The sequence below is a fragment of the Liolophura sinensis genome, chromosome 8 (assembly GCF_032854445.1).
Source record: "Liolophura sinensis isolate JHLJ2023 chromosome 8, CUHK_Ljap_v2, whole genome shotgun sequence".
In the NCBI taxonomy this organism is placed as follows: Eukaryota; Metazoa; Mollusca; class Polyplacophora; order Chitonida; family Chitonidae; genus Liolophura; species Liolophura sinensis.
The window spans coordinates 13,016,224-13,042,587 of NC_088302.1; the positions used below are offsets into that span (position 1 = coordinate 13,016,224).

The 26,364-nt window shown below is 41.3% G+C and overlaps 1 protein-coding gene and 1 long non-coding RNA gene across 2 annotated transcripts; one reads left to right on the forward strand and one right to left on the reverse strand.

The window, feature by feature from the left end:
* Positions 1–2,096: 2,096 nt before the first annotated feature.
* Positions 2,097–25,056, forward strand: LOC135473943 (uncharacterized). The gene is made up of 3 exons (XM_064753901.1): positions 2,097–2,209; positions 23,750–23,867; positions 24,801–25,056. Exons 1-3 carry the CDS (start codon positions 2,119–2,121, stop codon positions 25,042–25,044), a joined length of 453 nt encoding a protein of 150 aa, XP_064609971.1. The 5' UTR covers positions 2,097–2,118; the 3' UTR covers positions 25,045–25,056.
* LOC135473945 (uncharacterized) lies at positions 18,478–19,640 on the reverse strand. Its single transcript, XR_010444606.1, has 4 exons — positions 19,457–19,640; positions 19,159–19,337; positions 18,755–18,826; positions 18,478–18,549 (listed from the first exon to the last, which is right to left on the reverse strand). It is a non-coding gene; the product is annotated as an uncharacterized LOC135473945 (long non-coding RNA).
* Positions 25,057–26,364: the final 1,308 nt, after the last annotated feature.

The following is a 26,364-nucleotide window of genomic DNA, read 5'->3' on the forward strand; positions in this document are numbered from 1 at the left end:
TGTAGAAAATTTCACTTATACGACGATAATCAGTTTGATAGTGGGAGACATCCGGACATCTCCCAGGGAAACCCACAACCATCAGGGCTTTTGATATAATTAAGACAAGGTCAAAAACCATGGTTAGGTAATAGAAAAAACTGCAAGGTCACTTCTTCTGGAAGACCCATACCACCCCATGCCCCCCCCCCCCCCCCACCTCCCCGCAACCCAATTCGCCTCTCCTCTCTCCCGCCCCTTTACCATGCAGTTTGAACCTTGTGGCAGATATAGGAAAAGCAAACTTCCTAATTCGGCTCGCGTGCAAATCATTTTGTGGATTGTCGTGATGTGCAGCTGAACACCAATCCTGAGATGTGTCTGCATAGGAAACATGTTATATTTACCATGTAAACCTGTAACAAATTTACTGTAGTAAATACTCTTACATGTTTATCTGTTTTTACACCATATACTAACCTGTCAGTCAATCTTGCCGAAATACTTGTGTGTCATGAAAATATCCACCACAGTGCTATTTAAAAATTTCACATGTTTAGCATAAAAAAAGCTGAAAAACCAAGTTATGCTTGAACTGATCAGTCGTACATCCTAGAACATGTTTTTCCAAGAAAAAAGAAACTTTCAATAGTTTTTATTGCAATTCAATCATCTTTTTTCTATCCATTTATTTTTTTAATTTATGTTTTACGCCGTATTCAAGAATATTTCACTTAAACGAAGGCGGCCAGTAATGTGGTCGGAGGAACTCCACGACCATCCGCAGGTTGTTGGCAAACCTTCAAACGTACGGCCGGAGAAGAAGCCAGCATGAGCTGGACTTGAACTTACAGCGACTGCATTCTTCATAAATCCATTTCATAAATATAAAAATTTTGGTAGTTACCGAACAAATCACCTTTCTGCCTAAAATGAAATTTCCGTAGATAAAGGCTTACCATCAAAAACCCCAGGTGAAGATGGTGACGTTTGGTTCATTTTATGATTCTTTCACCAGCAGAACTGTATACATTACACTCCCTGTTTCATCTTGAAAATTGCTGTCTTCTTTAGACCGTAGAGAAGTCAGTAATGGACTTTTCGCTTCTTCGCTACATTTACCAGGTGGTGACGTTAAGCAAAGTACCGAGGTACATGTAAGTCTGGCTGTCTTGCTCCCTTGTTGCCTCGCTGTATCGCTTGCTATAGTACCTGATCATTTGCTTGTTTTGCTTACACAGTGAGATTCATTTATACACCGAGAAAAAAAACAACAATTTGTTAAACTGACACAATAATTTTCTTTCTGAGTGATGGCAAAATTGATTATGTTATTTCTACAAACTATCATGTTATTCAGGTGCCACGAGTAAGCAGGGAGTTTAAATGAACAGTTAGAATCTATCTGAGATACGTGTATTGACGTATTTCACGGGTTACGTGTGACCATGCATTTGGCAGATTTCACACTGTCGTCCCTGCTCTGGTTTTACTCTCTGCCTAGTCTCTTTATACTGCATTCCTGCATAAATCAGGGTCCTATTGAACGGGTGTACAGAGCATCCTCCGAGGCCCCGTCCCTTTCCATTGTTCTAGTGGAACTTGTTCACATTAAATTATATGTGATGACAGTACAGCATTTTTAGTAATTCTAGACCGCTGACGTCAAGTATGATGTAGTCAACATCAAGGCATATTTTTCACTTAATTCTGCTGTTCGGGCTGACAGCGATGGCAGGGGGTTCAAGGAAGTATTTCACGGGCCGGTACCTTGCAATTGTGCCAACTAAAAAAGGGAGAGAGAATAAGAATTCAGTTGCCAGCAACCCGTAACACCATAATGCTGGCCGCCGTCGTATAGGTGAAATATTCTTGAGTACGGCGTAAAACACCAATCAAAAAATAAATAAATAAATAAATAAATAAATAAATAAATAAATAAATACATCAAATTTTTAATGGAGCCAGACGTTACGTACGGTAAAGAGGAGCTGACATGACTACGCTCGCGTCACTGCTATCACTGCCCTTCCCCTAAGAGCGGCATTGATTGGTCGGAGAAATGTGTGACGCATAAATATTACATGACAGCACTCGTGATTTGACGTTACAAACGAAGAACCTCATCTGAAGACGAGGATGCCGAGATTCTTGCTGACCCTGGCTGTCTTCACAGCTGTGTATATTGTTCTCACACCCGTGGCAACAGAGGAGGTTTTTCACATTGATGGTAGGTCATTGCATGTAATTTATCCGTTTTGAATATTCATCTTTTCATTTAATCATTTGGAATTTCTAACGTTAGCTAGTGGGCTTAACTGAGCGCGCTTACCTAAGCTTTGTTATCGTCCTACAATCTATGTATTTATTCAATGTTTAACGTCGGCCTGGTGAGTGTTTCGCTTGCGCTGTGGTCCGGTTTATGGGTGGAAAAAACTGGACAATTCGCTAATTCGCAAACCATCTGGCTTCACCAAGAACTTGTCAAACCTACTACGGCCGCCTGCTCAAAACGATCGTAGGATATATAAGTTGATTGTAACCATATAGACACATGTTAAAACTATATGTTGCCCTGGTAATTACAATCACCTAAGCCTACCATCGCTTTGTGCAAAACGACCCTGACTAGTTAAAGCCGCGAACCAAAGGCATCGAGACCTGAATTCGAACAGGCGATCTCATTGCTCAAGCCGAGTTCACACGATGCTATTATTCACGTTGATCTGTTGAATCAAGGTCATTTCAAACCAAGACAGGACAAATACTATCTTGTACGATTTGTATAAAATTCGACAAATCGCGGGTGAACGCGGTGTCAATGATCTGACGGTCACATCGAGGCAGCACTTTAACACTGTCTCAGCCGGCTGAATCCACCTGTCTCCTGCTTTACTCAGGATTGGTAAATCTGAGGCAGTCCAGGGGAGTTGAGAGGGGAGAGGATGGAGGGTGGCGTAGTACAATCAGGACAAAGCAATGCTACAGAAATGTTGTCAAAAAATTTATTAACACCAAAATAGATTCAGTACAATTCACAGGAGAATAAATTAAAATTTTAATTATAAATAGCTGCACTGGTTGTGATCATTATGTACACACACGGGAAAGGGGTATGTATACAAATAACGTAATTCACAGAGTATCCGCATTAAAAGTGTATGCGTGAAGGGGCGATGTTGCAGGTTCTATTCACCACACACATGAACAGTTGGCGTTGTATATTTACGGTTTTCGGTAAATAGGGCTTAATTAAATCACGTGAGTTCAATGCAAACCATGTCCACGGTTCTCAGTCTACTGCAGCACACAACTTTGTAAACGCATTTATATAAACGCAAACAAACTTCTTGGAATCACAGCTATTATGGCGTAAAAACTGAAAAAGTAACCAGTATGTTGTTTTGGCGTATATTTGTGACTACTATAGCACAGCGCCCATTAAAAGCATTTGTGAGAAAATGTTTTACTGTGAATTTATAAATCCTTTTCGAGAATGTGGCCTAAGCAGGTATTTCCAGTCGGAATGTTATGGTCACTAAGCCCTTTAGGGGATCTGAAGAATGTATATATGTATGCATACTTAGGTTTTTGCGTCGTACTTAACAATTTTTCAGTTAAATCATATGGTGTGTGTACATAAACTGTGTCTTCTTGTGGCACGGCGATTCCATGCCGCCACTCGGTGAAGTGTCATGCAGAAGACTCCAGACATGACATCCCACCCTGTAACATAATACCGACACTGGACCAACAAGCCCTATTCCTTGCTCTAACCTCTCAGTACCGAACACCTAGCGATGCAGCAGAAAGTAGCCTGCTATTCTCGGTTTCTGCTATGACCCTACCCGGGCTTGATCTCAGGTTACCCGACTTTGAGGCTGGCCTTCTAACCATTAGAACAGCGGAGCGGCCGCTAGAGACTGTCGGTTTCATTGTAAAATAAACGTCCTGTCGAAGGCAGTGTGTAAAGCCGCGGGTAGAGTATAGGGAGTAATAAGGCATGAATCAGTCATTTTGTTTTCTGGCGCTTGAGAGAGAGATGGCGAACTGTGATGACCGAGCGACCTGAAAAACGAAATCAGCAAACTGGTTAGCCATGTGTGGGCAGAAGAAGTATTGCGGCAACGAATACCCTCCAATCCTGTCGTAGCATCGGACCTACCTTCTGTGTCAAGTGAGGAACTGGCGCATCTCTAGGAAAACCTTTCTTCCACTGGATGGTTATGGTCCAGTAAGTGCTTCCCTGCACTGAAGTTACCCAGACGGAAGATTCCTGATGTCAAGAAGTTGCTTTCTACTTGGAACAGACTATATGAGAGAGGCAGAGTACTCTCCGGCAGTCCAGATAAACGGAGAAACTGTCATTCAAGTGCTCTTACCATCTGTTCTCAAGCAAGAGGTACTGTCTTCAGTGCGTGACTCCATGGGACCCCAATGCCCGAAGAGGATTTGGAGTCTTTTAACGAAACCGTGTTATTGGCCTTACATGGCACGTGATGTCAAGGAATACTGTGCCAAATCCATCCGTTGTCAAGTATGAGAAGACCACTATCACATCACTATCTACTTAGAGACCCTTGTACATACTATATGGACATCACTGCTCTAGAGCAGACAAACAAACAAACAATTTGTTAAAATTAAATTTGTTCACAGAAATTACACAGGAAATATTGTTGAGAAATATCATTTTCCTTGAGTCCCCAATAGGTCCGCAAGTTCTGCCTGGAAAATGTGTTTCAAGGGTATGTAAGTACATGTATATGTGACCTGTGAAAAAGAATGAGTCCAATCGATTGCCCAGTTGGTTTAGTCCATCTATTACTACGACAGTCTATGGTACAGATCAATACCCTGGAAATAGAAAGCATACAAAAAGTATATTAGCAAGCTTTACTGTACAGTGTTAGATTATACCGTGAATAGGTATGCTAGTTGTCTCCCTTTCCATGAACAGCTGTTGCAGTAGTTCGCACACTACAGCCATTATATAGCGTGGATCAACATACTTCGTTAAATGTATGAATGAACAGTTAACAGAAATGGTATCAAATAAAATGTATGTATTGTATTAACTCGGATTTAAGTATATAAGGTATTGTGTTACATACTTATACTTACGGGCGAGCCAGGTATGCATACACGTCTAACAAAGAAATGGATACTGACAAATGAATAAATTAATCCAGGATGGAATTGTTCACGTCATTGTCATTTAACCCACCCTAATGGTGTCATGCACACAGTGTATAGATCTAAAATGTTCTTTCATGTTAGTCTATAAATATGAGCGACAGAGCTGTGAAGCTCGCATTCATTCATTCCAGTCCACTCGAAGGCAGTCATTCATTCAAGTCCACTTGTGAGCAGTTATTTACTCAAGTCCATTTGAGAGAAGTCATATTTTCTGTCATTCACTGTAAAGGATTTTGCTGGGTTTGATGATATCGGCTTTTCACATCATTCAACATTCTTCATTTGTACTCCATTTTCTGTACGCTGCACTTTGTGAGCTCGTGCTTCGCCACTTGCTACTTGCTGGAGACTTTATTTTGGAACTTGTATGGCACATTGTCTCTTTGTGCCATTATTTCATCCCAGTTCACCCTTAAACTGACTTTGTGTAGGTTTCCGAGGAAACATACATCGACAGCTCGGCGTCTCGGACGCAACTGTCAACTCATCCACCATGAGAAGTTACACATTCACAGACAGATGGGGAATTAACCACTTATCGGACTTTCATCTGTAGTAGGAGGAATTCATCTTAACCGTGGGTTCTATATTTACGTGGACTGATTTTTCTTTGGAAGCCGGAATATTCCATCCGGATTAGGACGCTTTAAGATACTATATGAATATTTGCAATTAATTGTATTGCTTTATATATTATTGTTAGTTTGTATTATTTGTTTATTTTGTTAAAATATATTTATTGAACTTATTCAAGCGTCTTCGTGTTTCTTTGTTTGATCTTGTGTAAGTCCTATCGCTAAACAATCCAGTTGTTTCTCATCTTTACTTTCCAATAGTGATACCCTAGCATATTGGGGGCTTGTCTGAGAAGTAAAGCCTACATGTGCTAGACTGTACCGCGTTGAATGTCAGCTTCTTTTATCGGTGTTTTCATTCCTGTTTTGTACAACTGTATATATTGTTCTTTGTACACTATATTGTGTCATAATGGCTGAGGAATGTTATGTATATTTATTCCTTGATAGTGAGGATTTGTCAGTTGTTAAGCTGTCGGAGTTAAGAAACGCAGATTTAAGGAAAATATATGACAAGTTTGAATTAGACTTAAGCGACAGTCTTAGAAAAAGTGGAATGGTGGATGCTATTAGCAAACACCTGAACTTAGGTAATACTTTACCTATTACCAGCCAATGTGGCGATATTCAGCTGGCTAAGCTTCAGTTAGAGATGAAAAGGTTTAAATCAGAAAAGGAAAAAAGAGAAAGAAAAAGAGGAAGACAAGAAAAAGAAACGTAACAGAAAGAGAAGAAAGGGAAAAAGAAAGAGAGTTTCAGTTCGAGAAGCTGAAGTTGGAACAGGAGTTCAAACTGAAGGAACTCCAGGTTAAAAGAAGTGATGGCGAAGCTGGTGGTCGAAGTCACCAAGGGTTTGATTTGGCTCGGAACTTTGGATTAGTGCCCAAATGTAATGCTAACGATAAAGAAAGTTTCTTTGTCCTCTGAGAAAGTGTCTGTTAGCTTGGAATGGCCTAAAAGGTATTGGTCAATGTTTCTGCAGAGTACATTCAGTGGTAGATCTGCAGAGGGCTATCCTGCTTTGTTGGTAGATCAGTCTTCAAATTACAACACAATTAAGGCAGTGATTATAATCATTAGTCATCCATTTAACTACGTGCCCAGTACTAAAGAGGAAAGAGGAGCGAAAGTCAGTAGCTTTTGTTAAAAGAGATAGGTAGTGTTGGTCCTATTGTTAAACCACAGGTTAATGAGGTAGGGCAGAAGTAGTAAAAGGGGTACTTTAGAACTCTTATGATTATGCAACGTATTACCCAATATATTACATAATTTATTACATGAGAACATGAAGCAATGTTATGATCACGTGGTACATGCTAAGACCAATCGCAGACCTCTGGTATGGAAACAATCACGTGACATTTTGCTGTATAATTCGCGCCAAAAATCATATCAGTATCCAGCTCCAACAGATCACAGCAGATGCACAACAACAACAACGCTTGCCTTTACAACGACAACGCCAGTCTTAACGACAACAACATCTGTCTGTACAACAACAACACTCGTCTTTACAACAACAAAACCACTTTTAGCGACATTATGAATTACGAAGTCTATGGAGATCTCGTCGCTAGAGTCTTCCAGGAGAGGACAACTATTTACGTGGAGCTGAGCAAGAAGGGTGATACAACTGGCAGGGAGAGTGTCAAAGCCATCACCATGACCCAGAGACCCAGAACCCAGAGTTTCATCTTTTACATGTCAACCATTGACATGCACATTGAGTCTGGCAAACCCACTTTTCAACTTCTGTTGTTGGGGAAAGATATACACATGTCGTATGGAGACTACAAGGGGGTGTCACTCGTCCATATCAGAAAGTGGGAGAGGAGTAGGAGGGGACTGCTGTATCCTACTATGAAAGGCGTGGCCTTCTCCGTGCAAGGCTGGGTTGCCCTCAAGAAAGTGTCGGAAGACATCATCAATGTGCTGAGAGACTACATGGAGAGTGACGGTATGTTCCAGGGGACACCACTCATGCCCATGGAGATGAATGCACCCGTCCTGAATGCTCTGGCTAGGAAGAAAATAAAGAAAGGTGATATAGACAATGATGATGAGGACTCTTTCTTAAGTGGTGGGGGCCTTCGCAGCAAAAGGTCCCAATTCTTGCGACAAACTGTGAATGGTGTATACAAGGACGCTGTTTATTAAAAAAAATATTAATAAGGATAATGAGTATTACAAAATAGAAAAAAATCCTAGAAAGAAAACGCCGAGGGGGGAAAACTTATTATAAAGTCAAATGGAAAGGTTGGCCTTCCGCCTTCAATTCATATGTGTCGAAAGAAATGTTGAAAGCATTATAAAAAAAAAAGTGATATACTATTAAACAGTCATTCGTACAGGCGGCATGGCAGGTATCAACACCAACGTGGAGGCTAGGCATCGGCAAAAATACGCAGCTGGTGGCTTACTGATCAGTCTGTCATTGGTTATTGTCATAGCTACAACCATAACACTGAGTGTTAATCACACGAGTAGTTGTAGCAGTAAGTCACCGCCACGAAATACTACCTTAAAATCTTCTAACATAACTACGTGCGCTAAAGCCGTAGGTTTGTCCATTGGAATGAATGTGAGAGTGACAGCGTATATGTATACAGATAGTCCACGTATTGATATCAGAAAGTTTGTGAACGACAAACCTACTAGGATAGGTATAGGACTGGGGATTAACCAATGGATAGCTTTGAAAGAACACATGAGAATAATAGACAAGGCCTTGAAAATACATGACTAGTTATTCTAGTCTCATTTGACTGCTGAGCTCACTTGCGACATACTGGTGACCTTCCCTTTATTCTATCAGTTATTTGTGAGGAGGCCTAGAAAACATGACTGACTGGCCATGGTGTCCATAGTCACGCCCCTTCAATCGTACAAGGCAGCAGTACTGAACGAGATGTTTAGTGATGGTGTTGTCAACCACAGCAGATTAGTCGTACTACATGCGTACAGACTGAATATATGCAATAATTTGTCGGATGAGGTGTGCGAACAGATCTGGAGATATTATATAAACCTGCATAACGATATTAAACCTATCAGTAGGTAACGATGGACGTTACCTTAAGACATCCCTTTACATCTATCATATCTGGACCTATGGGATGTGGAAAATCAGAATTCGTCAAGAGACTTATCCGTGACGCGTCTATTATGATCCAGCCACCCCCGACAAAGTGATATGGTACTATGGTGTATGGCAAAAAGGATATGCAGAGTGCGAAAACGTGGATTTCAGGGAAGGTTTTAACTGCCTACAGGAGATCGAAGCACCTGGCAACAAGCTATTGATCATAGACGATCTGATGATGGAGACTGACAAGACAGTGTCACAGCTTTTCACAAAACAATCCCATCACTGCTCCTGTAGTGTTATATACGTAACACAAAACCTATTCAGTAAAAACAAAGAATAGAGAACTATCAATCTAAACACACATTACCTATGTTGTTTAGAAATCCAAGTGACGCCTCGCAGATCATGCATCTCGCCAAACAGATGTACCCTGGACACACACAGTTTATACAGGAAGCCTATAGGGACGCCATCTCGCAGCCTCACTGTTATCTTCTGGTGGACTTTAAACAGGACACACCTGAACATTTGAGGCTTAGAATGTATCTAAAAAGATAATAAAAAGAAATGTTCACAAGATATTCTCATCACTTTGTTATTAGTCATCATGTCCGCAAGACTGCGTAAGCACGCCGTTACTTTAAAGGCACTTTCTCAGGCTAATCCTAAACTCGTAAAAACAATACTAAGAGGGGCTGACAAGGAATTGATCTATTGTTTGTGCGAGTGCGCCTCGAATATCTTAAAAGGCAATGTACCGTTGAATAAGGCTCACAAATCGAAACTACAGCGACACAAGGCGGGCTTGCGACACCTGGCCAAGGAAAATACGAGTATTAAGAGAAGGAAACGTATACTGCAGAAAGGCGGATTTTTGAGAGCGCTGTTAGCACCCCTAGCCTCCATACTAGCTCCTATCGTTTCTAAGGTATTCAGTTGACCATGGAGCACGTCAAAAAAGATGGCTTTAATAGAGCCCAAATTGTTGCAGTTACAACAACAACAAATACCTGACAGTAGCACCCTATCGATGATGCAGAGCGTAGGCAGAGACATGGAGTCTGTGCTTAGACGGAATAATATAACGGAGCGTGAAAAAGTTAGAATGTACAATGATGCGTTACAGAAATACCTCACATTTGAAAACCAGAGAACATCGTCAATTACCCCCCCCCCCCCCCCTACCCGTTAAAGTCGTACAAGACAGGTCAACTGACAACGCCGTGAATGAACCGTTGCGGAGTAATATCGAGTGTGAAATAGTCGAGAGTGTACCGAAAACCATGCATAAAAAGGCCCGACTCCTTATTGAGAGAATAAAGTCCAAACCTCTGATGTCATGGAATGACAAAGGCGAGCTTATATATCAAGATAATACAACACCTGACATTAACATTTCGGATTTGGTTAACGACGTGCTGAGACATAGACGCCAGTTTACTCCCAGGGAGTGGGAGACATTTGCTCAAGGCCTGATAGACATTAACGTCCCCCTGGAGTTAGTCGAGAACAGACAAAGGTGGGAATACATGCATGAACGCAAACCGGGTATACCCCCAGGCCCCTCTAAAGTTTTCTGTTGTTCTGTTTACGTTAAGATAACCAATACCCGCAATCGCAGAGGTGTGCTCTAATACAATTATAGAGTCCCTGGCTGGACGTGGAACTAGCCTTTGTGCTCTCAGCTTTTGTTTAGTGGTCACCCAGTCTGAGGGTTGTGCGACATTACGTTCTGTCGCTCTTAGCGGCAGGACGTATTCACTAGCCTCTCCGTAAATAGCCTGTACATAGTTTAGTGCGTTTCCACTTTGTAATATCGTATCTATTTTGCACTCAGCATCCACACTGTTTCATACGCATATTTGTGGTCCTCTTTTTAGGGTAGTAGTTCTCGCCCTGGCCCACAATGTTGTGGGCAGGGCGAGTAAATAGACCCTTAAGCCTTAAGCTTGTAATACAGGGAGGTGTACAACCGGTTGAAGTATACAATCGGCTAGAGTTAGTGGGGAGTGGGCCTAATGTCTTAAAGGGGCTAATCAATGTCTCTAGAGATGTCTGGAATGTTACAGTCGCTACGCAAACTGTGAAGGAGCAGCTGTTGGCTTGCGGCTTCACATTCAAAGGGGTAGATTGTTCAGCATATGATGTGGAGGAGCAAAGGCTCCTGGTTAGATCTCGATGTCCGATCGAGGTGCCCGATGACACTATTCGAGGTTTGATGTCCCGGTATGGCACGGTCCATCACGTCAGCCGGGAACATTACCTTTTTGATAGGTCACTTTAGAATGGTATGCGCCATATTTACATGAGTGGTGTGACCGAGATCATTCCACAATCAATTTCTGTTGTGAATTTTAGAATTCCTTTGTGGTACAGAGGTCAGGTCCGTGCCTGTCACATCTGTGATAGCACAGAACATTTCAAGACCGACTGTCCTTTAAAGGATAAATGCCTCAAGTGTAAACAGGCAGGCCACTTTCAAAAGGACTGCCCGTTGAGCGATGAAAATGACAATGGCGATAATGACGATAACGATTGTAATGATAATGATGATGATGATGATGATGATAAAGATAGTAATATTTATGAAGATGAAGGTGACAATAAAGATGAGAATTAAGGTCGAGGAGATGATGATGGTAATTACAGTGAGGGACATGGGGATGATATGGAAATTGGGGTTTCTGGCGAGTCTGTTCCTTCCAGTCAACAAAATAAGGGGACTTTGGATAACTCTGCTGCTGACAACGAGGAAGCTGGAGAGTGGCAAGTTGCCACCAACTCCATGTCACCAACACCATAATAGGTGGGCCCCAGAGCCTTTGCGAGGCAGCTCAGACGTCAAATAGTTCGGAGTGGGTTGTCAGCATGAGTCAAATCTCGAATACCTCCTCACTCCCTAGATCGTCAGAAATTTCGAATACTACACCATCCTGCATTAAGGAGACGCAATCCAGTGGCGCCCTCCCACTATGGGGTAGCATGTTCAGCCCTGACCCGTCTACAATGTCACAGTTAGACACTAGAGATATAGCAGATTGTCTTGATCCTCAGGGAAGCTCTCAGCAATCTGATATGTCTAGGGCTGGTGGAGAATCCAATATGGAGGAATCTTTTTGGGAAATGGATGCACCCGAAGACTTGCCTGCCTATACCAATGGCAAGGGTGAGGTCTTGGTACCTGTCTCAACATCCCTGGGGTCGTATTATCGCACATTGCGACGTGATTCTAAAGTTGACAAGGTTAAAAAGCAGAGGAAGTTGATACTGTTGTCACAGGAGGATTTTGCTGAGCGTAGGGCAGCCATGTATAAAAAGTCCAGAAAAAATAAAAAAAAAATAAATATTAATAATGGCTACTACAAAGATCTTACAGTGGAACTGTAGAGGATTGAGGTGTAACCTCGCAGAGCTCCAGATATTAGCTCAAGACCTCAATCCTACAACTTTTAGCTTGCAGGAAACTCTGATAACTGATCCTAGTTATCAGTGTCGAGGTTATGTATCTCATCACGCTGTTGCCACGTCTACGAATGGAAAGGCATCAGGCGGTTCTTCTCTTTTGATTAGGCAGGGTGTAATACACAATAGACTGGCACTGAACACCGATTTGCAGGCGGTGGTGGTGCGTATCACACTGGGTATAGTATTAACAGTCTGTTCTATTTATATACCACCTTCATCTATTCACCAACAAGAGCTGCAAAATTTATGTGGTCAATTACCTAAACCGTGTCTTCTTTTGGGTGACTTTAATGCCCACAGTGTTCTCTGCGATGACTCTAAACGTAACCAGATGGGCTCTGTATTGGAGGATTTTATATCTAATAACTCTCTATGCGTCTTAAATGATGGCACACATACTTACCTTCATCCTGCAAAGGGCACTTATTCGGTTCTTGATTTGGCTCTGACTGATGCAGGGCTAAGGTCTGAATTCAGCTGTAGCGTCCATGATGATCTGTGCGGAAGCGACCACTTCCCCACCATACTTACCCTTGAGGAGCCGGTATCTTCCTCCCTTCCACGCTTGAATTATGATAAAGCAGACTGGTCCCGCTTTACTGTTCTGTGTGGTGAAACACTTACTAGCGACCTTTTTCTTCATACAGTTGATCCTATCCAGTTATTCTCGGATTAGCTAATCGATGTAGCCTCCAAATGTATCCCGAAATCATGTGCGGTTTCTCGCATTGAGAAACCGTGGTTCACGGAGGACTGTAAACGAGCTAGGCGTTTCAGGAAACGTGCTGAGCGCATGTACCGATGTAGACCATCTCCCGGTAATTTAGACGATGTTAGGCGTACTCGAGCTAAAGCCCGTAGGACTATCAAACAGACCAAACGTGATTCTTGGAAACGTTATGTTTCTAAGATTAATCATAGTACTCCTATGTCAAAAGTCTGGAATATGATCCAACGCATCAAAGGCAAGGGAGCCAATGTCACTGTCAATCATCTCAAAGACGGGAATAATTCTTTGACAGAAAAATTTGACATAGTCAATAGGATGGGCGCTTCTTTTGCGCACCATTCGTCTTCAGATAATTACTTGCCTCAGTTCCAGCGTAACAAGGAACGGACCGAGGCAAGTTCTCTTGATTTTACATCCTCAAATGAAGAATCCTTCAATGCTACATTTTCTCTACATGAACTATCCGCATCCCTTAGCAAAGCCCATGACTCAACTCCAGGGCCAGATGATATCCACGATCAGCTATCCACTATGAGGGTGCTTCTTGGAATTTATAATACCATTTGGATTACCGGGAATTTTCCTGCCTCATGGCAAAGTGCTATTATTGTCCTCATCCCAAAGCCCGGAAAGGATTCTACCGATCCAAATAACTATCGTCCTATTTTCTTTAACCAGTTGTGTATGCAAGACTATGGAGAGGATGATTAACCATCGCTTAGTCTGGTTTTTGGATACTAATGAGTTGATAAACGACATTCAAAGTGGATTTCGAAAGAATCGCAGTACTGTTGATCACCTTGTTCGTCTAGAATCTTGTATTAAGAACGATATCGTTAATCGTGACCATGTCGTATCTGTCTCTTTTGATCTGGAAAAGGCATATGACACTACTTGGAAATGTGGCATTATGAAAGATATGCATGGATTTGGACTTAGAGGTCGGCTTCCTGACTTTATTCGCAAATTCTTAGACCATCGTCACTTCCAAGTTCGGGTTGGGGCTACCCTATCTGACTACTTTGAACAAGATCAAGGGGTTCCTCAAGGCAGCATTTTACCAGTTACTCTCTTTAGCATTAAGATTAATAGCCTTGCCAGAGTTTTATCTCCTAGTATGAATGCGTCGCTTTTTGTGGACGATCTTGGTATCTCTTGTCGAGACAAAGGTACGTACACTATTGGGAGACAGCTACAGATTTGCCTTAACAAAATCCATGCCTGGGCACTGGAGAACGGATTTAAGTTCTCCAAGTCGAAGACTAACTGTGTACACTTTTGTCGGAAGTACTTCCCCACGAAGACCCCAAGGTATTTTTAGATGGGTCCCCCATCCATGTTGTGCCGGAGGCAAAATTCCTCGGGGTGATCTTCGATAAGCGCCTTACATTTAAATCTCACATTAATTATCTTAGAGCCAGATGCCTAAAGGCGCTTGATATTTTGAAGGTTGTCTCTAGTGCTCGATGGGGAGGGGATCATGAAACCCTACTTCAGCTCTATCGAGCACTGATTCGTTCTAAGCTAGACTATGCCTGCAGTGTTTATGGAGGTGCGTCACGCTCCCAGTTGAAGAAACTCAATACTGTACATCACCAGGCCCTACGGTTGTGCTTAGGTGCTTTCCGTACCTCTCCTGTGGAGAGTCCGTATGTTGAGGCAAACGAGCCTCCCCTGGAGCTTCGAAGAGCTAAACTATCCTTACAGTATATCACCAAGCTTAGAGCCATTCCATCCAACCCAGCCTTTGATTGTGTCTTCCATCCGGAATTTGAAGACATATATGTTCAGAAGCCATCCATTGTTCCTCTACTGGGTGTCCGCATCCAGGAACGTGCAAGCAGCTGGACTTGGGCTGGATACTATCACCCCCATACGCATCCAGGAAGATCCACCGTGGTTATGTCCTGAGCCTCAGGTTGATACCTCGCTCTCCTCCCTGAAGAAATCTTCCACCAAATCTTTGGTATACCAACAAGAGTTTAGTAATATGTGTCCAAAGTATCCATTTTATCACCGTATATTCACTGACGGTTCCAAGAATGATGATGGCGTGGCTTCTGCCGCTGTCCTTGGGCCTAGATCCATTTCAACTCGGTTTCCAAATTCCTGTTCTGTATTTACTGCGGAAGCCAAGGCAATTTTGTGCGCACTTCGGTCCATTCCAGAGCTCGGAAGTAGCAAATTTCTCATCTGCCCGGACTCCTTTTCCTGCCTCCAGGCAATTCGGGCTAGTTCGCCTGTACATCCAGACGTTCTGTCTTTCACGGAGATGTTTAAACGACTTAATGAAGATTTTATCATTGTCTTTTGTTGGGTGCCCGGGCATATGGGTATCCCAGGGAACACTGCTGCAGATGAAGCCGCTAAGGCGGCTCTGCATTCAGTTACTACCCAAACTGACGTTCCATATTCGGACTTGCGTTCACTTATTTGCTCCTATATCAAGCGCTTGTTTCAGGCTCAATGGAATGACCAGACAACCAACAAACTGCATGATATTCGTCAGTTTTTTGGTCCAACAACTTCCCTTTCACGGTATTGTCTCCGCTCTTGCATTTTCAGGAGGTGTCGTATCGGTCACACACGTGCTACGCATGGGTATTTGTTGAAAGGAGAAGATGCTCCTCATTGCTTTGCTTGTGATCAACGGTTCACAGTGTAGCACATATTGCTTGACTGTGGCGACTTTGCTCCTGTACGAGATTCCTTTTATCACGTGAGCTCGCTTGCAGAACTGTTCAATTCTGTAGAAAGTGATACTATTTTTGATTTTCTCTCTACCATTGGTATGGCAGGAAAGCTGTGATTTTAAACTACCGTCTGTGTTTGTTATATGATTTCTGATGTCCTTTTTTGACGGAATAGTAAATGAATTATCCGTAGTAGTTCGACTACTTGACGTTTTATTGTCACGATAAAACTGAAATATTGTTGCAAGCGACGTTAAAACTTTCACTCACTCACTTACTCTAATACAGTTATAATTCGATATGTTCTACCTGACCCTACCGTCGAACAGCTCATTAGACTATTTTCGGAATAATACACTAACGAATTACATTACTAGATTAGCCCGTCCACTAGAGCTTGACGGGCAGTGGGAAGTAGGAATAGTGGAGTTTCATTACCCATTTTCATGGTACAATGTACAATCCGACGAGGTATCGCTTATTTGTATTTCTAAAACTGACGACGATGTCAAATCAGTGAAAATCTCAGTGAGAGAGGGATATTATAATTCGGGCAAAGCCTTCGTAGATGCTCTCAATAATGAAATTCGAACAGCCCATCAAGACAGTATCAATCTGCGCTACGACAAGTTTAATCAGAAAGCTGTGCTGATAGTTAATGATAGTGCGAAGGTAGTGCTCAGCGATGCTTTGCAAGAAATACTGAGATTTACGGATCACAAGTGCGCACCGGGGATACACATGAGCTCTGCTATATTAGACGTTAATAGGGGTATGGATTCTCTTTACATACATTCCGATCTGGTTCAGCCAAACATAGTCGGAGATAAGCTCGTGCCCCTGATGAGAATCGTACCTGTTCAGGGTAAACCGGGGCAGTCCATAGCCCACACATTCGAACATGTCAAGTATTTTCCCCTCCAAAATAACTCATTTTTCACCGTAGAAGTGGATATAAGAGACGATTCAGGGAAGAAAATACCATTTGAACGTGGGAAAGTGGTTGTGTCGTTACATTTCAGAAAACGCAGATCAACAAATTTTATATGAGAGTGTCACCCTATTCAGATGCCGAATTTTACCAACGTTACTACGATTCCCAAAGAGGGGGAGGACTTCCCTTCTTCGCGGGTGCTAGCGTGCAGAGAGGGCATGGATTGGGGAATGTTATAAGAGGCTTATTCAATTCAGTAGTACCCATTTTTAAATCAGTAGGTAAAACAGTCGATAAGCAGGCCTTACACACGGGTTTACAAATAGCGGGGGACGTGGTAGGAGAGGAGAATTTTAAAGAGTCGGCCAAACGCCGAACTCGAGAAGCCGGTAGATCTTTGATAAACAATGCTGTGCATTGTTTTGATCAGCCTGGAAAAAAACTATACAGAGAAAAGCCACGGGTAGAAGAGTCAGTCGAGTGAGAGGCAGGCGTGTGAACGGTTCTAAGAGAGATATTTTCAGTGGTTAACGATGAGTCTAATTCACCCCACGTCGTGTTTATGCACGAATGACAATTTAGATATTTTTAAAATCCCACCCACACAAACTAGTGTTGAAGATTCCCAATGGCTAGAGTACCAACCAGTCTCTTCAGTCACTGATTCAGGCCCGATCGTATTTCATGTGAGTGGTTCATCCGACCATTATCTAGACCTAGCGAGTTCGTATCTCTACGCCCGTGCCTGGTTAGTTAATGGGGATGGGACGCTTATAGGTGGTGAAAGGGAAGTAGGGCCTACCAATTATACCTTGCATAGTATGTTTTCACAGATGCAGCTTTCCCTAAATGACGCTGTTTTGTCAATGCTTACAAACACATATCCCTACAGTGCAATGATAGAAGCCCTTATGAGTTACGATCGAGAAGCTAAAGAGTCGCAGCTGACGCGCGGATTGTTTTACAAAGACACCGCTGGACAATTAAACAGCGGGAATGCTAATGACGGATTGACACTTCGCCGCCAGTTTACCAACCACAGTCGTATCTTTGACATGACTGGTCGGCCACACTTGAGTATTGAGTATTGAGTCAAAGCTATTGATAAATGGTGTCGATGTGAAACTTAAACTGGTAAGAAGTAATGACACATTTTGCATCATCACGAATGATGATAATCCCACATTTAAGATAGCAATACAGAAAATATCATTTTTTGTACGTAACGTGAAAATAAATCCACACGTCCAGATAGCGCATATGAAAGCGCTGGAACGATCCCCAGCCCGATACCCCATCAATCGTGTGGATTGTGAGGTGTTTAGTGTTCCCAGAGGTAATCTATCCGTTAATCAGGAGAATCTCTATATAGGACAGTTACCTAAACGCATTATCATAGGTATGGTGGATTCAGGTGGTTTTAACGGTGAATACGCTAAAAACGCATTTCTATTCGGGCACTATAACACATCATTTCTCTGTTTATACGTGAATGAAAAGCAGGTTCCGACACCTGTGTACACCTTAAACTTTGAGCGACACGACTATCTGAGGGCTTACCACGGCTTATTTGCCTCCACGGGACAGTTAGGCAGAGATGAAGGCAATAACATTTCGAGAACCGATTACAGTAGGGGGTACACATTGTTCGCATTTGACTTGTCACCAGAACTTAATGACGTTGATCACTTTGAACTCATAAAGAAAGGTAATATCAGGTTAGAAATGCGTTTCTCCGTACCATTGCCTAGTACCGTTAACGTTATAGTGTACGCAGAATTCGATAACATAGTCCACATTGATAAAAGTCGAAATGTGCCTTCTGTTGCGCTATCGCCGAGCGTTTTCCCTTCCCTTTACCCTTGGTGCTTTTGCGATGTGTTGCTCTGTTGTGAAAAAAGAAACAACCAGTTATTTTCGACAATCTTTACACTGGATTAACGTATATGTATTCTTACATATCCATCTACCTATGTAATCTCATGACTACCTATAATGTCTATCTATATAGTGATATTTTTTTATTTAGTACGGGATGTATGTATGTGTATATATATGTACATTTAAGCGTGAGTGGACGCTTCGGCTTACCGTTTTAGCGTGCCTTTAGGCTTGTAATAACCCAGCTGTAAGTTATCCGCGTGGGAAGTTGTCGGCTCAGGACTGTAGGCAAAGATAAAATAGAAGGTATGGTTACAGGATGTAGTTACATAATGGTCATTTAATTTCACTGCCGGAATCACACTGTCCATACACCAGATCGTGACCATCTGCCACACGGTCCTGTTAAGCGGATTATATTACCCTAATGTGCGTCTACTAATGGTTCCATTCCGTCGCGCCCCCCGCGCCGGTGTGTTTTAAGAACCATTCACCAACATCGTACAATAGCCGACTGTTACGTAGATGCCACTTGAGAAGGGGGGTTTTCTTGTGAACACTGACACGCATGTGTACTTTTCAAACAATGCCCAGTTAAAACTGTTTATACTCACATGTCTAGTTGGGACGTCCAAGGCTGTATTTCCCTCGAGGGACGGGTCTCTTTGTCCTCGGCTGCGTGGGAACTATCGGAGCGCTTTCTTTCCTTGGTGTGACATCCTGCATAGTTTCCCAATCACTTAAAATGTCATCCCACTGTAACTCCAAATCGGCTAGGAATTCTTCCCCAAATCTGAAAGCAGACCATGGGTAAGACCTCTAAAACGAATTATCTTGAAAACTAGACCACAAAAAACATTTACTTCGTATTTTTCTCGGGAGTACAAAATGGACCTTTGAACATAGACTCACCCTATGTCGCCCGTCTTGTTTTGTATTTCTTCAATGTCCAGCTCGTGCAACGCATCGAAGAATTCGTCATCTGTCTTTTTGTCAGTGCTTGAATATGAACTAACGGAATGCTTTCTTTTGCGGGGCTTGAAATCCTGTGTAGGGCCCATTCGCTTAAAATGTCATCCCATTGTAACTCCAAATCGGTTACAAATTCTTCCTCAAATCTGAAAACAGACCACGGTAAAATCTCTAAAAAAATGGATTAACGCTATAGATAGGTCGTAGGTTCTTGACCCAATTAAAGATATCTTTCGGTTTTTTTAAGAGGGTAGTTATATCCGTATGTTCATTCCCATCTCCGTTTTTACTGTATATATGGCATAGTTGACTATAGATTATGGGCATTTTTTCCATTATACATATACACATACAAAAGAGAATTTAACCGAGATGTGTAAGTTTTCCCATTTCACCGACTGAATGTTTAATGGAGGTAATCCCATTTCATTAAACACATGTTTTGGATTCACCATTTACAGTAACTACGCCAATCCTTTCGCTATTACTTGTCAAGTTTTAAAAAAAGAAATGTGATTTTCATTTAAAACTATTCCACACGTCTCATTCCCTGTTTCCCATTAATACTTTCAACTCATTTTTTTGTCCAGAAAATATTCCATGATGGGCCATATCAAAGTCTTACTATATACCGCATTACATATCCATTTTTCAAAACAGTAGCATTTACACAGCGTTATACATGTTACAGATTAATGTCAAAAAAGTTTTTGTGATGCATATTATCAACTGTGTATCTTTCTATTCACAGTTCCGACGAGTCTAGGGGTGAGGAGGAGACCGTTGACAAACGATTGCAAGCCAAAGACGCTAGAATTGAAGAGCTGGAGCGGGAGTGTGGTAGACTGCGACACAGCATGGCCGGTTACCAGGACCTCTACAGGAAATTTTACGGTGAAAATCAAAAACTGAAAGAGGCCCTGGTAACACTCAGGAAATACCACAACAAAATTGATCGGGTCCTGCGGCATGCTGACTCTACATGAGTCTCTACACACTATCGTCCCATCTCTTTATTTTAACGTCTTTGGCTGTTTTTTTTTTTTTTTGCTCTTATACTTTTTTATAATATACTGTTTTACATGGTCTCACGTTGTTTGTTTGTTTTTCTGTCTATGTTTGCACCTTAGCTAAAAAGATACTGAAGACGTCGTACAAAACACTAATACATGTCGTTAACTGAAACATTGTTAACGAGCAACGTATGTCCATCGCAGAGAAGTAGTCAGTCTCAAAGGTGGCTATGTATTAACTGAAATAGAGCTATATCACCTATAACCAACAACAAAAATGGTCTAAACCGTCTAATAAAAGGAATAAAGTTAACGGTCTAGTCACCAGTTTAAAGGAGTCCTCACTTCCACGAAGATTAACACGAATGGAGATATGTTGAGTGTCCGGATCGGTGAAATGCCGCATACAATTTAAAGAACACTATCGTTCTAGGAAATAGTACGCAAGGTCGTCCTAGGTAGAAAAATACCTCGAGCAACCGCCGAACTTCCGAATCACGTGACCCAAACTTTTCGCCCCCGTTCAAAATCACGTGACCCAAACTTTTTTGGCCCGCTCTACGGTAGTAGTTATCTCCCCTTGTAGTATGCTATTGGAACTTATTACGCGATCATAACATTCATATATATACATATCGCGATAATGACGTTCTAATATGTTGAGTCATGCCTTGCTTCATCTTCCTATGTAATAAATTATGTCATATATTGCGTTATACGTTGCATAATCATAAGAGTTCTACAGTACCCCTATTACTACTGGCAGACAGCAGAGACATACTGGGGATTCATGTCTGATTACGTGATTACTGGTAATGGCGTTACCTCACTTGTTGCTATACTTAAGGATAATAGGGCAAGTCAGTTGCAGATATGATTTCTGCCAAGTGTTTGCAGATATGATTCCTGTATGTTTTGATAAGGCGAAAAGTCATGTTTTGATCCGGCGTATTAATAGAAATTTTATGTCCGTTCCATTACTGGAGGTTACCCTTACTTTGGAATTGGTTAGTGGTTTAGTAACTGTAGGGGCTGTTAATACTTTGCCCTGTGGAAGGTATTTCCTTTTTGCTGGGTAATGACTTATCAGAAGATAAAGTTAAGGTGTGTCCTCATGTCTGTGTTGTTCCGGATTTGGACGGAGATACAGAAGACTACAGGAGGAGTTTCCCGGTATATTTCCCTCTTTTGTGGTGATCAGATCACAGAAAAGAGCTAGGGAGAAGGAAGACAATTTTTCTATTACCACTGGGGATTCAACGGGTAATATTAATTTGGCTGAAACCGTCTTCCATGATATTGATGGTGTAGAGGATGGTCAGGAGATAGACAGACCTGCGTTCTCTCGATCTGATGTGGTTAAACAACAACAGTTAGATACCGAATTAAGGGAATTAAGTAAGCCTATTTTATCTGTGATTCCAATAGGTGGACATTTAGGCATAAGAAAGACAGAAAGTAAAATCACTTGCCATTTTTACTGGCCTAAGATTCGCAATGATGTGGTCAATTTCTGTAAGGCACGTCCCACCTGTCAGCTGGTAGGAAAACCAAAACGTATCGTAACATCTGCACCATTAACTCCCATTCATGCTTTTGGTGAACCCTTTAGCAAGGTACTTATTGATTGCGTTGGCCCATTACCTAGAACTAAGTCAGGATACAAGTATATTTTGACTATTATGGATACAGGTACTAGATTTCCGGGAGCTATCCCACTGAAACAGATAACTACTCCTCAGATATTTAATAGTCTGTTACCATAATTTTTACCAGGTATGGTTTACCTAAGGAAATACAATCTGACCAGGTGTCAAATTTTATGTCAGGCTTATTTCAGGAAGTTATCTATCAGTTAGGGATTAAGCAGCTTAAATCCACAGCTTATCATCCTCAATCCCAAGGGGCTTTGGAAATATATATACGAAGAGTGCTCTACGAGCATATCGTATGCAACATCCCAAAGATTGGGACAAATGATTTCATTCATATGGCTTGCCACTAGGGATACTCCTGAAGAGTCCTCTGGATTTAGTCCATTTGAATTTTTGTATTGTCATAATGTTAGAAATCCTTTAGCTTCGGTGAAGGAGCGTATCTTGGCCCAGGAAACAGAAGGGAACTTATTAGAATATGTTAAATATGTAGTCCCTCGTTCAACTAAAGCCCAAGACATAATGAAAATTCACCAGTACCTACTTGTAGGAAAGACATTCTTAGAGTACTGGGAGTGTGTGATTTTTACCGCAAGTTTGTACCAATTTCAGCGATGTTACTGCTCCATTAACTCATTAACTTAAAAAGAATTTCAAATTTGTGTGGACGGATTGGTGTCAGTCAGCCTGTGACAGGTTAAAGGCCATTCCATCTAACCCTCCTATTTTGAAAGTTCCAGTTTTAGCCGTCCTTTTAAGATGGCAGTAGACGCCAGTGACATCGGAGTAGGGGCTGGAGGATGGGATAGAACAGCCTCTGAATTACTTCTCTGGGAAGTGATTTCTAGAGACAACATTTCGAAGTATATTTGACCAGTTTTTCTGGTAATGTCACTGTGTATACTGATCACAACCCTTTGGTGTTCTTAGAGAAGTTTAAGAACAAAATTCAGAGACTATTACGACGGTGTTTGGTCTTACAGCCTTATGCTCTGGAAATTTACATAATTTCCACAAAACATCATTTTGTCATTAGTGCATATATGTGTTATATTCAATGATTATAAAGATCACCGTACTTATGTACAGTTAGCTTTCCTTTGAGGGGAGTGTTACGAACTGTGTGTGTAAACATTGAATTATATATATTTTTTTATTTGTGAGTGTCTGACCTACAATTTCTCTGTGTGTATGTTATAGCCGACACTGTAATTCAGTCGAGCCTTCTACAGGCGTCGGCGTTTATGAGTTTAGTGTTATTATACATAGGGTATACATTCTGTAAATATTTGTTGGTGTTGTAAACATGTTTACTATCAAACCATGTAGAATTTTCTTTTACGTTAATTAATAATGTAACTATTTGTATTGTTTTGTATATTATTGTTAGTTGTATTATTTGTCTATTTTGTTACAATATGTGTATTGAACTTACTCAAGCGTCTTCGTGTTTCTTTGTTTGATCTTGTTTAAGGCCTACTGTGCTACTCTTGAACTATGTATGAATATGCATCCTACTTAGCTTAGACATTACTTTTTATTAACCTGTTGTGTGTCTTGTACAGATCACTGCTGGACAAATGGCACCCACTATCAACTCGGGAACGCCTCCGTCGTGTCTATGTATCCCTGCTGGGTGGCTTTTTGTAACAACGAACAAAAACTACTTGTCCATGGAAATCGGTAAGTATAGATGTGCCCATCCACCATGCTTCACCCCCATCCTTCCAACTCCATCCAATGTCAGTTGACATCATTTTAGTGACCGTATATAATTAGAGCAGCTAATTAGAGAACTGACTATTTTAGCTAATAGTACAGAAATGACTTAAAAAATGAAAATTGATTTTTCACTTGTAGTGAAAAAACATTTTTGGTACCTGCTCACACATTTTTTTCTATTAGCGATTGCGACTTTCTGAAGTCAGTTGAGAACTTTGGATAGTTGGATCCTCTTCTGTCTTCATTGACAGCGCTTGTTCCTAAAAAACGTCACTGGCACTGTGATTAACTGTCGTGGTGGCTTTAATAATGTCCTTTAAAGCCATACTTCCACAAAAAGGCTGAAAAATTTACTTGTACTCAAATGTGTTAAAACACAGTATAGGCTAAATAGAGAGTACGATAAACATCGAGTTTCAAAAATCCATTAATGTCGAACTGGTGCATCCTTGTACTATAAGACAAATGGACTGGAATATAAGGACTAACTTTCTATACCGTATACTTACCAGACAGGAAAGAGATACATTCAGAGGAGTAAGACATAGTGTTGAGGAGTAAGATTGTCAATTGTTAAATGACAACACCAGAATTAAAATCAGACTGACTGTGAAACGACTATGTTAAAATGACGTGGTACAGTTTCTGGGTGATGACAGAACAGATTATACCGTTGCTACAATATTTCGTGACGTAAGGGGATTGTCTAACATAATATATATATTTTAGAACCATGCACTCAAAACTCACAAAATTGTGTTACACTTACCAGGTTAGCTTTTACCGTATATTTTTACATAATGTTATGTTTAATTTAACAGATTAGATGTTACGCTATATTTTGTTAAATTTAACACGTAAGCTTTACAGTGCAGTTATTTTACTTTTAATCAGGTGCGGAGCGGGACCAGACATAATGTACGGGAAAGAGGAGCTGAAAAGTTTGCTCTCGCGCTACTGCTATCCCTCTGCTAAATCGGAGCTCCCCGGGGATCAGTGCTGCGGGGGTTACCCGATCTGTTTTCACAAGGGGGTCAACAGAAAATATTTTAACATCGTTTATTACCTGAAAATCCTGATTGACTGGCAAAACGGTGTGTACATTCCGAATTTGTATAGACATATCTTGGGTAAATAAAAGACATGTATTGGCGGCAAAGCTTTATTATGTATTTATTGATTGATTTGCATTGATGGTCAACGTTTTGCACTCAAGAATGTTTTACTTCTACGATGGTTGTCTTTTTTATGGGCAGAGAACATCGGAGCACTCGGGATAAAGAGCCGAATTTTTCAAAACATTTGAAAGAAAACACTGATGTACTTCCAAAACCGTCTGAAGACTGACGTCTGTCGCGTATGAGTTAAAGCAAGATCTACCGCTCATCAAGGCCCATTGGACAATCAGAACGGAACAAGCTAGAAATTGCTTGTCAGCGGATCATTGCTTATTGTTATACCCAGTCAGAGCTGAGTTCTAACTACGTCATCCGAAGAAATATCGAAAATTTGGACAAGGTCCTTAACGACCTTAACACTAGTCCGATGCATTGCCGACGACATACCGGTCTATGGCACTGACGATACGATAGCTGAAACAACGTTGAGTGCAACAGTTTAATCCTAGTTCCAGACTAGGACACTAAGCTTACCGAGGATCATGTTGGGCTGCATCCATTGAGGTTCCATTCATTGGTCATCTGATTACAGCAGATGAGATACAGCAAGATCTAGAGAAATTTTGGACGGTGACCAAAATACTTAAACTAGATGATCTATCATGAGTTTTATTTATTTGTGAACTACATCCACAAGTTCTGGCCGAAATTGTCTGAAGTATGTTAGCCATGGCGAAGACTCACCGTTCAGGACACAGCTGAGTGGCACGTAAGAGAACAGCATGATGCATCAATACATGCATTCCAGCTCTAAGGTTTTACGGCTTGCTTGCAATGTGAGGATGAACGAGGAGCAGCTTTAATGTAGAATGCACAGCCAGATGCATTCGCCAGCTGTGCGCAAACCGATCCAGAGACAGCATACTGAACTTAGCAGAGGGTTAGTTAATAGTTATTCGAATAAGTAATGACTAACTTAGCAGCGGGTTAGTTATTTGAATTAATAGTAACTAGCCAGCAGCAGGTCAGTCATTTCAATAACAATTAAGCAACCCAGCTGTCGATTAGTTAAAATCAGTTATTCAGATTGTTATTCGAACTAGAAGTGGTTAGTTATTTCAATAACCTAGCAATGGGTTAGTAATTCGAAATCAGTTATTTGAATAACTAATAGCAAACACAACAACAGGTTAGTTATTCGAAATCAGTTATTAAATCGAATAACCAATAACTTGGTTATTTGAATAACTAATAGCAAACACAGCAGCAGGTTAGTTATTCCAATAACCAATAACTAACTAGCAGCGAGTTAGTTATTAGTTGTTCAAATAACTGATTTG